This window comes from Anas acuta, chromosome 2 (assembly GCF_963932015.1).
Source record: "Anas acuta chromosome 2, bAnaAcu1.1, whole genome shotgun sequence".
Lineage (NCBI taxonomy): Eukaryota > Metazoa > Chordata > Aves > Anseriformes > Anatidae > Anas > Anas acuta.
The window spans coordinates 95,883,495-95,897,153 of NC_088980.1; the positions used below are offsets into that span (position 1 = coordinate 95,883,495).

Below are 13,659 nucleotides of genomic sequence, written 5' to 3' on the forward strand. Positions count from 1 at the left end.
TGTGTTAAAAATCCTTCAAAGTAAGAAATACAAACGATTTTTTGCAAAACAAGCCCAAAACAAGTCTAAGGGTGTCAAATTTCTCAGCATTCAAAGTGATCCACGTCTGAACTTGGACACTGTTATAAGGAAAATGGGTCTGTTCTGTTCACTGTTGCTATTGCCTGCCATGTCCCTGCATCACAGCATTACCCTGCTCTGTGGCATAATTTGGTGTAACTGGTAGTCTCCAGAGACAAAAAGATCAAAGCTGGAAGTATATAACAACTTAGTCCTTGAAGAAACAAGAGGCATGTCTTTTTCTAGACAAAAATAATAATAAAATTTTCTACAAAGACCCTCGTGGAATCCATTAATATATTTATAAAATCATTTAGCCCTCACCACACGATCTCAATATAGCATCCACTCATCTCTAGCCAACACAGCTGAGGGAAGGAACACAAGCTGTTCTAGCTGCTTCTTGCACTGCTGCCACAGCGCAGCCTAATAGGGATATACTCTTACATTTTCAGACTCATCTTTTCGCATTTCTAAACAGATGAAGTGACTATATACGTGTACATGCATGCATCTTTACAGTTATACATGTGCCCGTGGTAAAGGCATTGTAACTTACTGTGAACAGTTCCGAAGACGGCTTACGCTAGTTTATGTTTGACACTCTCAGAGATCCTAGGAAACAGCTGGAGATAGATGAAACACTGAAAAAGAGCCGACAGCTTCTTCTTGGAGGGTAAATTCAGAGCCTGATGTGGCAAAATAAATTTTAAAAGTCCTTCCGCAGCAAAATAGCTGTACATGCATGAGACTTGGTAAGGTGTCACATGTACTTGAGCAACTGCCCTTCCCTTGGTCCCTTCAGGAACCAGAAACATTGAGTGATGAGAGGGAAGGCTTACGTGGTTCAGACATAGTCATGTACAACAGGGCCACAGAAGCCCTATTTCCTTATAAAACCCCATTATTTGAGCAGTAACAAAGCTTGAGGTTGCAAATACTGTTAAAAGAATAAAAGGTTCTAGTACTTTATCTTATCTCCCGTGGAAATACAAGCCCTCTCAGATTTCCTAACACTTATCACTAAGGACAAAATAAAGATCTTAGTTGACTTAGCTCTTTTTTTTTTTTTTTTTTTTTTTTTACTGAAGTAAACTATAAACATATTTACAATTTCAAAGTCAGCTCAGATGTTTGTATTTCAATCATATAGGATAAAAATCCAAAGTCTTAATTCCTTGCAAAGGATTATCATTTCTTCTTTTTCCACCTATTACTAAAGATGCCCTAGCTTTACGCATTACAGATTAGCTACTGTTTATCAGCACGACCACAATTTATTCACCCAGGCCAAACGGACTTTCACAGAAGCCAAAATTCTGGCAGATCTCTGCAATCTGCATTTCTTCATCTGCACTTCTATGAAGCTGAATTCTTGATAACCATTGACTGTAATTATCTACTACAGCTCACATATGAGGTGCTCAAAATATAAGCATGGATTGCATGATTTCATGATAACCATTAAAATGATGGTAAGCTGAAAACATAAAACAGAGAAAGTTGTCTTTATGGTGTACAAGGAACATCAGGCAATGCTATGGAAGTTTCAGCTAAATTAATTTAAAGTATCAATTTTTCCATGAATTAAAGCAGCAATTGTTTAAAGCCATAATAAAATTCACACTTCCAAACACTAGACTCCTTGATGGCACGTGTAAAAATCTATGATACAGGCCACTCTAGGAAATAACACGCTTAAGGACAGCACTGTTGAAGGACCCAATGGTTTTATACTCAGCTGAATAAAATGCAGGGTTGGACAGCAATGGCCTCCCACACAACCCTGTTCCTTTCCTGAGTTCGTGGCTAATTTGATCTTTTCCACAAGATACCAGAAAGCAAAAATATTGCCAGATTTAAATGGAATTATCTGATGTGGCAAAACAGCCTTTGAAGACCACAATTGTTTAAAAGACAATTACATTGTCAAGAGCAGAGTAAAGCAGAGGTTACCTACTTAGATACTACTACTATCCATTATTCCTTTCCTTTGTGGTATCTTAGAGCCCATTATTACTTTCCTTTAAAGTACCACAAATTAAGTCAGCCTGTCCACATGGTCAGTTAACAACTGACCTGTCTTCTTCCTCATCTTACAATAGTCGGTGACTGCACACAATTCTCCTTCTTGCTGGGCAAAACATGTGAATGAGTTCCCTACCTCTGCTTTTCAAAGCAAGCTAATCCCCATTTTATTTATCTTGCGTTTTCACTTCCCTTCCATGTGCACAGCGGTAAGTGATTTATAGATCCTTTTCCCTTTGACACACAACGTATTGGACTGAGTTTCCACCACATTATTGTATTCTGCTACCGCTGCCTTTTAGTCACCAGAACTCCCTGCTCCTCAACTCCCACTCCTCCCAAAGCATAACCTCCCTGCCACCACATTTAATAAAATTTGAGTTTCTGCTCAAAGTCTATCCTCACCTGTACATTTCCAGCAGGTATTATGGCATAAGCACAGCTCAGAAGTTATCCTTACAGGTCTGAGATCACGTTCCTTCTTTTCAAACCAATTCTCTTCAGAATTGCTCCTACTTTAAGGATTGCTTTACAGGAGAGTGGGTAGGGGTAACAGAGACTGTTTCCACAACTCGTCAGCAGTCAACACTTGTATCATAAGCAAGAATACTGTTTTTTCTTGTACAAGGTGATATCCAGTGAATCACCGTAACATGAAAAATAGGCTAAAATAATTCCAGCCAGCTGCACAGAAAGGCCTTGCTTGGTTATCTGAATCTCATGACCACATCAGCAATGAGGAAAAAAAAAAAAGTACTCTAATGCACCAATATGTATGCATGTTTAAAAGGTGAAGGAAGAGCTGTCTTGACTGTCCAAAAGGAAAATAAACACACCAGGAAAACTGAATGGGTATGGAGAGCTACTTAACTGTACCTCAGAGTGTGTTTGTACATCCTTTTATTTAAAAAGCAGCCATTATTTTTCCAGTCCTCCCGTTCCTTTCTGACCTGAATCTCCTCGTAAGAGCCTAGGACTACAGAAAAGAATCTTTGACAGTCATGCAGTTATTCTTTTTAAATCGTTTGGGTATCTGTTCATGTCCTTCCTCAAGTGCAGTTTGAAAACAAGTATACCTGTATACTTTTAGTGTAATTAATATTGAGCAGGTTAACTTGCATTTAGGAAATGAACAAATCCAGCTCTTTTTCTGGAGTTAACGCAAGAACATGACCAGCACAGCTAACACACCTGAGTTTTGTTTTTAACAACGCCCTTGTTACCATCACATGTTTGTGCACCCTATTTTGCTTTTCCCATTTACAAAAACATCTTCTGTCATAAAAGTATATAGCAATGTGCAGTATAAAAGAAACTGGTTTGAACTGTCACATGGCATTTACTCAGAAATGTGGTTATATATGGAAAGCGCAAGTATGATGCTTTAATTGTGCAGTGTTGGAACAGGAGGGGAAAGAAAAAGTTAAGACTGTTTCCATTTCCATATACAAATTTTATTTTAATACCTGTATTCTAAGCGTACAGATACAATGACCCATGACAGACCTTCAGGTCTGACCACATAGAAAATTGAGTTCATTCTGTATTAGAGACAAAGTTGAAAGGACTTCAACAGATGACAGGAAGCTTCCCCATTTTCTCTCCAAGAACAACCAGGATCCATCATATTTTTGGTCCGAGATGTATGCTTTAAGTTGGCAGCTGACTCTATGAGCGAGTATATTTACCCCAGATGTGCAGCATAAATACAGAAGCAATAAAAAGGAGACTCATGACCAAAACTGGAACAGGTCCACTAAAAATAAAGAAAAAAAAATAATTAACATAAAAAGCAAAAAAAAAAAAAAAGAAAAAAGTCTGCTTTGTCCAAAGGCCAGTCATTCCCAGCCAAACAAATCATCATCAATTCATATGCAATTGTAAGAGAAAACTTATTCCATTCGCACAGAAATACCATAAAATACACAGAAATGAGACAGCCACCTTTAGCAAAAAAATTGCCATTATGCTTTTAATGGTAGTTATGTAACAGGGCATGTAAAACAATAAATCACAACAACCACCACCCCCCACTTATTTAGAACTTCATAGTTCGTTACTAGTCATCACTGCAGAAAATTATCATCTCTATTTACTATTCAGAGATGTCGTAAGATACAAGAAACAACAGAGTCCTCTAGCGGCTAGTCGAATTTTGGCCTAAAATTCACATTAGCTTTTTTTTCCGCCCAAAGAGGTTTTATTTCATTCAAGGACCATGGCAGCAGTGAGGGAGATGGGGACTGCTGGTTGCGTTTTTTTTTTGTTTGTTTGTTTTTGTTTTGTTTTTTTGAAAGAGATAATACACAATGTTGAAAGCCAGTCGTAAAATCATTACCTGAAGCGTACAGTTTACCAGGTTTCTTAAACTTTTTTTTCTTCTCACTTTACCTATTGTTTAGAAACAGCATAGCGATGTTTTTCAAGAACAGTTTAATCTCAGAGTGCATGTTGAGAGACTGAATTAGCTGTTTCACACTGTTGTGACACCACAATTAGCACACACTATGACAGGCACTCAGCACTGCTTCGTACCACTTACTTCATACAACCTTGCATCAGATTTATAATGTTATACTGGGTGAAACGCTGTGAATTCTCTCAACCAGCCTTCAAGTCACACTTTGCAAATTACCCTTCGGGTTACCATGTACAAGGAGGTAAATGTTACTTGAACATAAAGTGAAACTCAAAGTTGATTGAAACAATTTACTAACAATTTTCTACCGGATCAGAATTGTCATCTTCCCTTGCATTCTAGAACTTGGTAATAATTGATCATGCTTAGTCTTCTTTGAGCATAGAGAACTGTGAACACAGATATAAACTACTTATTAAATAAACCAACAACACAACGTGCAAAATAAAAAGTCTGCACACACAGCAACTACACAAGCAGCCCCTATTCAGGGGAATATTTCACCAAGCAACAGAACCTAATCTGCAGTTTTATTCGTACTTCCTCAAGACAGCCTGCTTAAACCCTGGAATCCTCCTTCAAACACGTGGATGTTCTCATCTCACCATGCCCACACAATTAAATAAATAATAAACCTGACTTAGGCACCTCTAAAAATTTGGTGTTGTGCCTTCTGTAAGGCTACATACCACACATCCAATTTTATATTATGGCTCCACTGCAAACACTGCCTACAGCTCTTCAAGCAGTAAAGATTAAGATACAGGAACCACAGGTATCAAGTACTAAATGAAGTGACCTAACTTGGTTTAAGTCTTCTTTTCAAAGCACAAAATATTCATGTTAAATATTAAACAGAAAAATAATCATATCCCAACCCTGACCCGATTTCCCACAGCTCCTTTTGCTAGCATTGTTTTTAAAGATGCAAAGCATGTGAGATGCAAAGTATTGTTAGAGAGAAATGTACTTTCCTGAGACAAAATACAAAACGTTTGACCTGCAGCAGAGTAGTCCTGATCATGACTAGCATGAAATAACCTATTCTCAGATATCTTATGTATTTTTCCTTATTATTAAGAGTTCTTATTTTAAGCATGGGGAAAAGAGCAACTCCTTTCCACCAGAAAAATAAACCTCAGGCTAAGTTTTACACAGTAGAAATCACAGCTTCTGCTGAATCACTTAACTGAGGCAACCACAACCTATCTATAACCCATTTTCATTTTTAAGCCTACTGAACCAGGACAGAGATCATAGCAATGGGATCGATGATACAGAAAACAAAAAGCTGTAAGCTAGCAAGAAATATGCTCCCAACTGGAACAGGTTGTGAATGCCCCATCCCTGGAGGTGTTCGAGGCCAGGTTGGGTGAGGCCCTGGGCAGCCTGGTCTAGTGGGAGGTGTCCCTGCACATGGCAGGGGGTTGGAACTGGGTGGGCTTTAAGGTCCCTTCCAACCTGAGCCATTCTATGATGTGATGTCTATGACTGTGGTTTAGAAAATGTTACAACTAGTGTGGAAGTGACCTGTAAAAGTCAGCTGTTTTTACAGATGTTTCATCCATTAAAAGCCTGGCCATACAGCCACCCACGGTAGCTTGAAAAAAACACCACTCCAAAACCTTAGAATTCGGAACCACTGCTTTGTAGCCTCAGTAAAAGGGGAAAAAAACTGCCTACTGACCTGCTTGTATTGATGATCAGCACAATGCACCGTATGGGACTGACCACTCATCAGCAAAAGGAAAACCAAAAGGTTCAGAAGGAAACTTCATGAAGTTAGTAAAGCTGCACTGACAGCTTGCACCACTGTTTTGTTGAAAAAGTTCTTCTGAACTGTCGAATGTGCTTCCTTTTTTTTTTTTTTTTAGTTTCATTTTATTCATGTTTTCTTTAACTAATCCTTAGTAGACCAAACAATACAGAAAATATCTGCCTTGATTACTACAGAGACATGCCCTAAAACACTGCTCCTACAGACAGCCACAGCCAGCTTAGGGAACCCCAAAATAAAACCCTAATGGATTCTAGATAAAAACCATAAACAACTGGTGTACCTTAGGGTCTCCCCACGCAATTTGGGGATAAACCCCTCGGTGCCGTGAGGCAGCCTTAGCGCTGACGTGTCCCCATTCCCCCCCCCCCCCCCCCAGCCACTCACACTTTGAGGCCGGGCGAGTCCTCGGTGTAGAAGCGCCACATGCCGCCGGTGCCCGTGGACGTGGCGCGGCCGGCGCTCCTGGTCCCGCAGCTGGCATTCTTCCTGCCGACAGACCCCCGCAGCCGTTAGACGACCGTTACCGGACACCACCACCCCAAAATAAACAAAACACACCCCAAAACCCCCTGAGCCGGTAGCCGAGCCCTCACCTCTGCCTGACGGTGGAGCCGGCGGCGCGGGGGGCCACGGCTTTGCTGGGCGAGCGGCCGGAGGTGCCCACGTTGGTGGCGCTGGGGCTGGGTCCAGGCTGCGGAGAGAAGACAGGAGACGGGGTGAGAGGAGAAGGGGTGAGAAGAAAAGGGGTGAGGGGAGAAGGGGTGAGGGACGGGGGCTGCCCGCGGTGGCCGCGGCCCCCTCACCATGATGGCGGCGGCGCTGCTGAGGCGCTGAGCGCGGCCCTGCCCGCTGCGCGCGCCGCCGAGCCCCGCCCGCTGCCGGCAGCCAGGGGTTGACGTGGCGGCCGGGAAGCAGCCGGGGGTTGACGTGGCGGCCGGGGAGGCGGCCCCCGGCACAAGATGGCGGAGCCCGGAGAAGGGGAAGGGGAAGGGGGGGCTCCCTCCGTGCTCTTCCTGCACCCGGACCTGGGCCTGGGCGGCGCCGAGCGGCTGGTGGTGGACGCGGCGCTGGCGCTGCAGGCGCGGGGCTGCCGGGTGCAGGTGTGGACGGCTCGCTACGAGCCCGAGCGCTGCTTCGCCGAGACGCGGGGGCTGGCGGTGCGGCGCGCCGGGGGGTGGCTGCCCCGCAGCCTGTGGGGCCGCGGGCACGCCGTGTGCGCCGCCCTCCGCATGGCCTTCGTGGCGCTTTATGTGTTGCTGCTCAGCGGGGAGCCCGTCGATGTCTTCGTCTGCGACCAGGTGAGGCAAGAAGGGGCCCCCTCAGGCCTTATTGGGGTGGGGGGGCTCCTGGGGAAACCCCGCTGTCTGTGGGGTGGGGAGGGAGTGGGCGCTGTGGTGCCCTCCTCCTAAGAGGTGTTGGGTCCTGGGTGACAGCTTTCAACTCACTTCTCACTCCTAACACATATATTTTGATCTATCTCTGTTCTAGGTGTCCGCCTGCATTCCTATTCTTCGTCTGGCCAGAACCCGGAAGAAGGTTTTGTTCTACTGCCACTTCCCCGATCAGCTGCTGACCAAGCGAGAGTCGTTCCTGAAGCGCATCTACAGGATGCCGCTCGACTGGCTGGAGGAGTACACGACTGGCATGGCAGACTGCATCGTCGTCAACAGCAACTTCACTGCTGGCGTGTTCAAGGAAACGTTCAAGTCCTTATCTCACATCAACCCAGATGTCCTCTATCCGTCGCTCAACATCAATAGCTTTGAAACAATCGTTCCTGTAGACATAGCTGAGCTGATTCCCAAAAAGAAAAAGTTCTTGTTTCTGTCCATTAATAGGTATGAGAGAAAAAAGAATTTAGCACTGGCTCTCGAAGCATTGCATGAGCTTCAAGGAAGACTTGACTCTCATGACTGGAATGAAGTTCATTTGGTTATGGCAGGTGGCTATGATAAAGCCGTTCTGGAAAACGTGGAACACTATGAAGAGCTAAGGAGCATTGCAGCTAAGCTTAACATTAATGACCACGTCACGTTTCTGAGATCATTCTCCGATGAACAGAAAATCTCTCTTCTTAGTCACTCTGTGTGCGTGCTTTATACACCGAGTAATGAACACTTTGGCATTGTTCCTCTGGAGGCAATGTACATGAGGTGTCCAGTTATAGCAGTTAATTCAGGTGGTCCTTTAGAATCCATCTTACATAATGTTACTGGATTTTTGTGTGACCCTCTGCCAACACAATTTGCTGAGGCCATGGAAAAGATTGTGAGAGATCCTCTCTTAAAGGACGCAATGGGAGCAGCTGGGAGAGTCAGAGTCACAGAAAAATTTTCCTTAGGAGCATTCTCAGAACAGCTGTACCAATACATACGCAGATTAACACAATAAAATTATATTCCCATATGGCATTTTATACTTTTGTACCTGTGACTTGTATAGGGAGCCAGCGTTCAATGTGACTGTGATGACAAACCCAATACTTGTGAATTTTCTGGTTATACTTTGTATGCTGCCTTATGTTGCTTGATTTAAAAAAAAAAGAAAAAAAGAGAGAGAGAGAAGAAAATGCCTCTTTCTGAAAGGTTCAGATTTTCATGTTTTTGCCAATGTATGAACTCTTGCGTGCAGTACCTTGGATAAATGCATAGCTCAAATAGTGAGTTACAAGGACATTATTGCATATATTACTTCAAGACTGGATGATTAACTCAGTTTACAAAACACGCATTTGTGCAGATAAGCACGGCTTTATTTTTATGTAAGACTACTTCAAATTTGTATCATCAATAACTTGTAAGTGAAAGACCTCAGCTATGGTATGGACAGGGATTGCACAGTCCAACTGTGCATTTAAAAAAATAAACACTATCCTTTGGGATATGAATGGTATGTCTTTTTTTAAATAGCCTTTTACTGTGCCTTCTAAAATTGCGTCATCTAGTCACGCTGGGAATCATAAATGAGCAAATGGGTGTGTGAGCAAGAGGAAGGTGGGATGAGAAAACCAAGGCCATTAAACTACTTGAATCAAAAATGTTTGTCCTGAAATTCTACATCAATGCAGATGCTTGGTATGCTTAAGGATATAGTTTGAAGAGTTTCTGGTTTGTAGAAGCTTAATTGATATTTATTGAACATTTCATTATACTCTAAATTATAGAAAACACATTTATAAAAGATGATTATCTCAAATGTACAATAAAGATGGATTTTGCTTTGCCTGTTTCATTGGTAAGTTTTTGGTAAAATATTTCTGAATAGTTTAGGTGGGGGGCAGTAACCACACACTTCTCCCAAAGCAGGGATTTAATGTGACAATTTGACTTTGTTGTTGGTTGGTTGTGTTTGATTGTTTGTTTTCAAGTGCAATACTGTGTTTTAAGCAAGGAATATCTTTTTTCTATCTACCTCTTTTTTTTTTAGCACATCTGTATTGCTTGGTTGTTGGATTTCCAATAATACAGTGCTATGCAATATATTCAGTTGAATTGTAAATCTGAAAATGGACTGCGTAACAACAGTTTCCCTGTTTTTTGAAGTCTAGTTTTATCTATAAAATACTGTTTTGTGATCTGCATTCTGTGATTTTCTTTTAAGAAAAAGTTTTGTGAATTTTCACATTTCGTACTCCCCAGCAGAGATGGAAACTCTTTTTGTTACTAAGAAATGTTGACGTTAACACCTTCATGACATATTTGGCCTGGGTTTTAAGCTGCAGTGAGAAGGGGTGAGATGGTTGGAACTGATATGCGAGGCTAGCTTAGTTTATGTTACATTCTCCTTTCCAGTTGCACAGGTGTTAACTTGGAACCAAAGGTACATCAGTGCACACCTGCCTGTATGCCTGCAGGGGTAGCTCTGGTCACAGATCCTGTCCTGGTCCCAGCAATCAAAAATGAGGACCTTTCTTTCAGAAGGGGGAGTCAGAATTCAGTCCTGAAAAAACCTAACTCTGAACCTGACTCTGTCAGGCTCGATGTTGTGACCACGTCCCTGGGGATCCTGTCCCAGTGCCCGACCACCCTCTGGGTGCAGACCCTTTCCCTAAACCCCAGCCTGACCCTCCCCTGTCACAGCTCCATGCCGTCCCCTCGGGTCCTGTCGCTGTCCCCAGAGAGCAGAGCTCAGCGCCTGCCCCTCCGCTCCCCTCGTGAGGGAGCTGCAGGCCGCCATGAGGCCTCCCCTCAGCCTGCTCTGCTCGGGGCTGAGCAAACCCAGGGACCTCAGCTGCTCCTCACGTCTTGCCCTTAGACCCTTCACTATCTTCATAGCCCTCCTTTGGACACTCCCTAATGGTTTTATGCCCTTCTTACACCGTGGCACCCCAACCTGCACACAGTACTGGAGGTGAGGCTGCACCAGCGCAGAGCAGAGCAGGACAATCCCTTCCTTCAACCAGCTAGCAGTGCGGTGCCTGATGCACCCCAGGGCACAGTTGGCTGCCAGGGGACACTGCTGACTCATACTCAACTTGCCATTGACCAGAACCTCAGATCCTTTTCCCTTTAAGCTCAAATCTTGGCCTTCAGACCCTTCCCCATCCTTTCCCAGCCCTTTCCTTCAGGCCTAGCCCTGTTCCCTGCAGCTCATGCTGACTGTCAGCTCTTGTCCCTTGTGGAGCAGCCGCAGTCCTGCTGCTTTTTGACAGGTAGCTTGGGTCTTCTCAAGCCTTGATCCATCATGGAGCCTGGCCTTCAGTTTATAAGCCTTTAAGGCTTCCCCTCGGATGCACATTAACCTCAAAATCCTGGAGGAAGCTATAATGCACATAGAGATGTGGCACAGCCATTCAGGTTTCTTGAAAGTCTCTTGCTCCACAACTTCCAGAATCATTCACTGAGGACTGTGCATGGAGTGCGAGTGCTCAGCCAGTGCCTTACTTTATGCCAGTGTGGCTTTGTTTCGTCTCTGCTTCCTCTCCTCCTTTTTGGAAATCCCACCAGTTTGGTAGAAGGGATGATGCAACACGTAGGAAATGGTTTTAAGGAGGAATTCATCTCCTGTCCCCTCTCTCCCATATTTGCACATATTTCCACCTTCGTTTAGAACCAAAATACATAGAAAGAAGCTAAATAAAGAACATAGAAAAATACAAAGTACATTCAAGTATACTATGTGTGAACAAATGAAGGCAAGAGGGGTGGTTAGGATTTAGAGTTTCTTCACTTACAAGTACTGTGGGTTGTAAAGTGGAAACCTAGTTTCCCTTGTTTGGTTTATTTTTAATACCAATTGTAAACAAAATAAGAACAAATCATTTCATATGCAAATTTTTACACACTCTTTTTCAGATTATAAAAAGAAATAGGAATAACAAGGGTTTCAGGATTAAGCCAGCCTGCTAATGTTGCTTTTTCCCCCCTCTCCACACTCTTCCTCTTTTTTTACTATTTTACACAACATAAAAAATTTATAGATTTTAACATTTACATGGAGTCTATAAAAACCTCATGCTACATTATCATATTGCTAAACTTTATTCCTTTTTATTATGGCTTTATTATTCTCTCTCATGGATGAAATGACTGATATTTTATTTTGAATTGTAATTTATTATACAGTTAATATCACAGGGGTATTTTTAAGGAAACAATAACTAGAATGCTGACAAAATATAGTATTATGAAAGGCGTATATTCAACAGCATGAATGTTAATACAAATAGCAGAGAAGGAAATAGACATTTTAATTATAGTTACCTTTATCTGCATTTATGGTGAATGCAGAACATGTGGCCCAAACAGATATAAATCAGAGGTTAGTCTCTATTGATTTATGGATGTGCGTTTCTCCAGTGCCAGTAATTTTATGCACAAGATTAACTGAGTTGCTTCCAGATTTTTGCACTGTTGGTCATATGGGAAGACCAGCAAGTTTCACCTTATGAACTCTGAGACAAATCTATTAATACCGTGTTATCTTTATGACTCCAATTTCTGTGCACTGAAAGAGAAGAAAGATATAATGGCTGGGAAAAGGAAAGTAGAAATCATCTGAGTAAATGAAAGTAGAAATCATTTGGAGTTGTTTTACATGGAGAAAGGGAACACAAGTTGCTAAATTTTAAAACTCTTACATAAGATAATCAGTCACTGGGAAATTAGCCTTCAAACAACCTACACTACAACTACAGGCACATACCATTTTTTAAATTTGTGAACTTTTCCCCCTCACAGTTGTACACACAATCTCTGTACCATATAGCAAGATTTGCAAGACACAAAAAAAAAAATGAGAAGCTATCTTCAATTACTCATAGGCAAAAGAAAAAAAAAGCCTCGGTTGTGCTTCTAAGTATTTACAGGTATGTAAAAATCACAGGTGCATCACACCTTCTCTGAATTACTGTGCTCTCTCTTGGCATTTTACCTTCAACCAAGAAGAGTGGAGCCCAAGCAGAACTCTTGTGGTTATGGTGCAGATAACGTGGCAGTAGAGTGAAGATCCCTGATGTTCTAATGGGATCTCATCAGTGGTGAGGGAGAATGAAGCCATCGTTGGTCCTGATGTAGGAAACAGCACTCGGGCTAGCAGGAAATCCAGGGCCACCTCAAGCCCGTGCTATCTCAGTGTCCCTCCAGTTAATCCTTTCTCTTACATCCCATCACCTGTCCAGATCCAGTTAGGATCGAGTTAGACTGTCAGGGAGCGGCAAGAGCTGATTGATCACCAAGGGTCCATGGAGCCAGGAGCAGTGCACAGTAATGAGGTGGGCATCCCACAGGGCAGGCCCAGGGATGGCAGGATGTGGGAACTACTGAGCACAGCTGATGCACAGCTGTGAACTTACCTCAACAGAAAGAGAAACACAAGGTTCTGAACACCAAGAAGCACTTTTTTTACTGTACAGGTGACTGAGTAAAAGAACAAGTCTCCCAGAAATGTTGTGGAGTCTACCTTGGAGATCTTCAAAAGCTGCCTGGATGCATTCCTGAGCAACCTGCTCTGGGTGGTCCTGTTTGAGCTGGGGAGTTGGACCAGGTGACCTCCAGAGGTCCCTGCCAGCCTCAGCCATACTGTGAAGGTAGCCTGTGCCCGAGATAAATGGCTTTAATTGTCCAGTAGATCAACGGGATGTGTAGCTCTACTTCTCTGAGTTAATCAAAAGACTGTAAATACACCAGCAAACATGGTACAACTCAGTGGAGTGTATAAACTAGAGGAAGAACTGTGAAGGGAGCTACGGGCTTGAACTGGTTCAATTCTCCTCAGAGGCTGGGAACACCCAGCATTGTTGTGGTGCTGTATTATAGAGACCAGTAATAGGAACCACATTTATGTTGTGACTCAACTGTATGTTACAGATACAACATCCTGCTGAGGACGATTTGTACCTGTACTGTCATGTACGTACATTGCTGTATCACTC

The 13,659-nt window shown here is 42.9% G+C and overlaps 2 protein-coding genes across 2 annotated transcripts; one reads left to right on the plus strand and one right to left on the minus strand.

The window, feature by feature from the left end:
* Window positions 1–3,520: 3,520 nt before the first annotated feature.
* On the minus strand, window positions 3,521–7,215 carry SEC61B (SEC61 translocon subunit beta). Its single transcript, XM_068671300.1, has 4 exons — window positions 7,091–7,215; window positions 6,881–6,978; window positions 6,672–6,773; window positions 3,521–3,844 (listed from the first exon to the last, which is right to left on the minus strand). Exons 1-4 carry the CDS (start codon window positions 7,091–7,093, stop codon window positions 3,757–3,759), a joined length of 291 nt encoding a protein of 96 aa, XP_068527401.1. The 5' UTR covers window positions 7,094–7,215; the 3' UTR covers window positions 3,521–3,756.
* On the plus strand, window positions 7,185–8,840 carry ALG2 (ALG2 alpha-1,3/1,6-mannosyltransferase). The gene is made up of 2 exons (XM_068671298.1): window positions 7,185–7,585; window positions 7,776–8,840. The coding sequence occupies exons 1-2, from the start codon at window positions 7,247–7,249 to the stop codon at window positions 8,676–8,678; spliced, it is 1,242 nt and encodes a 413-aa protein (XP_068527399.1). The 5' UTR covers window positions 7,185–7,246; the 3' UTR covers window positions 8,679–8,840.
* Window positions 8,841–13,659: the final 4,819 nt, after the last annotated feature.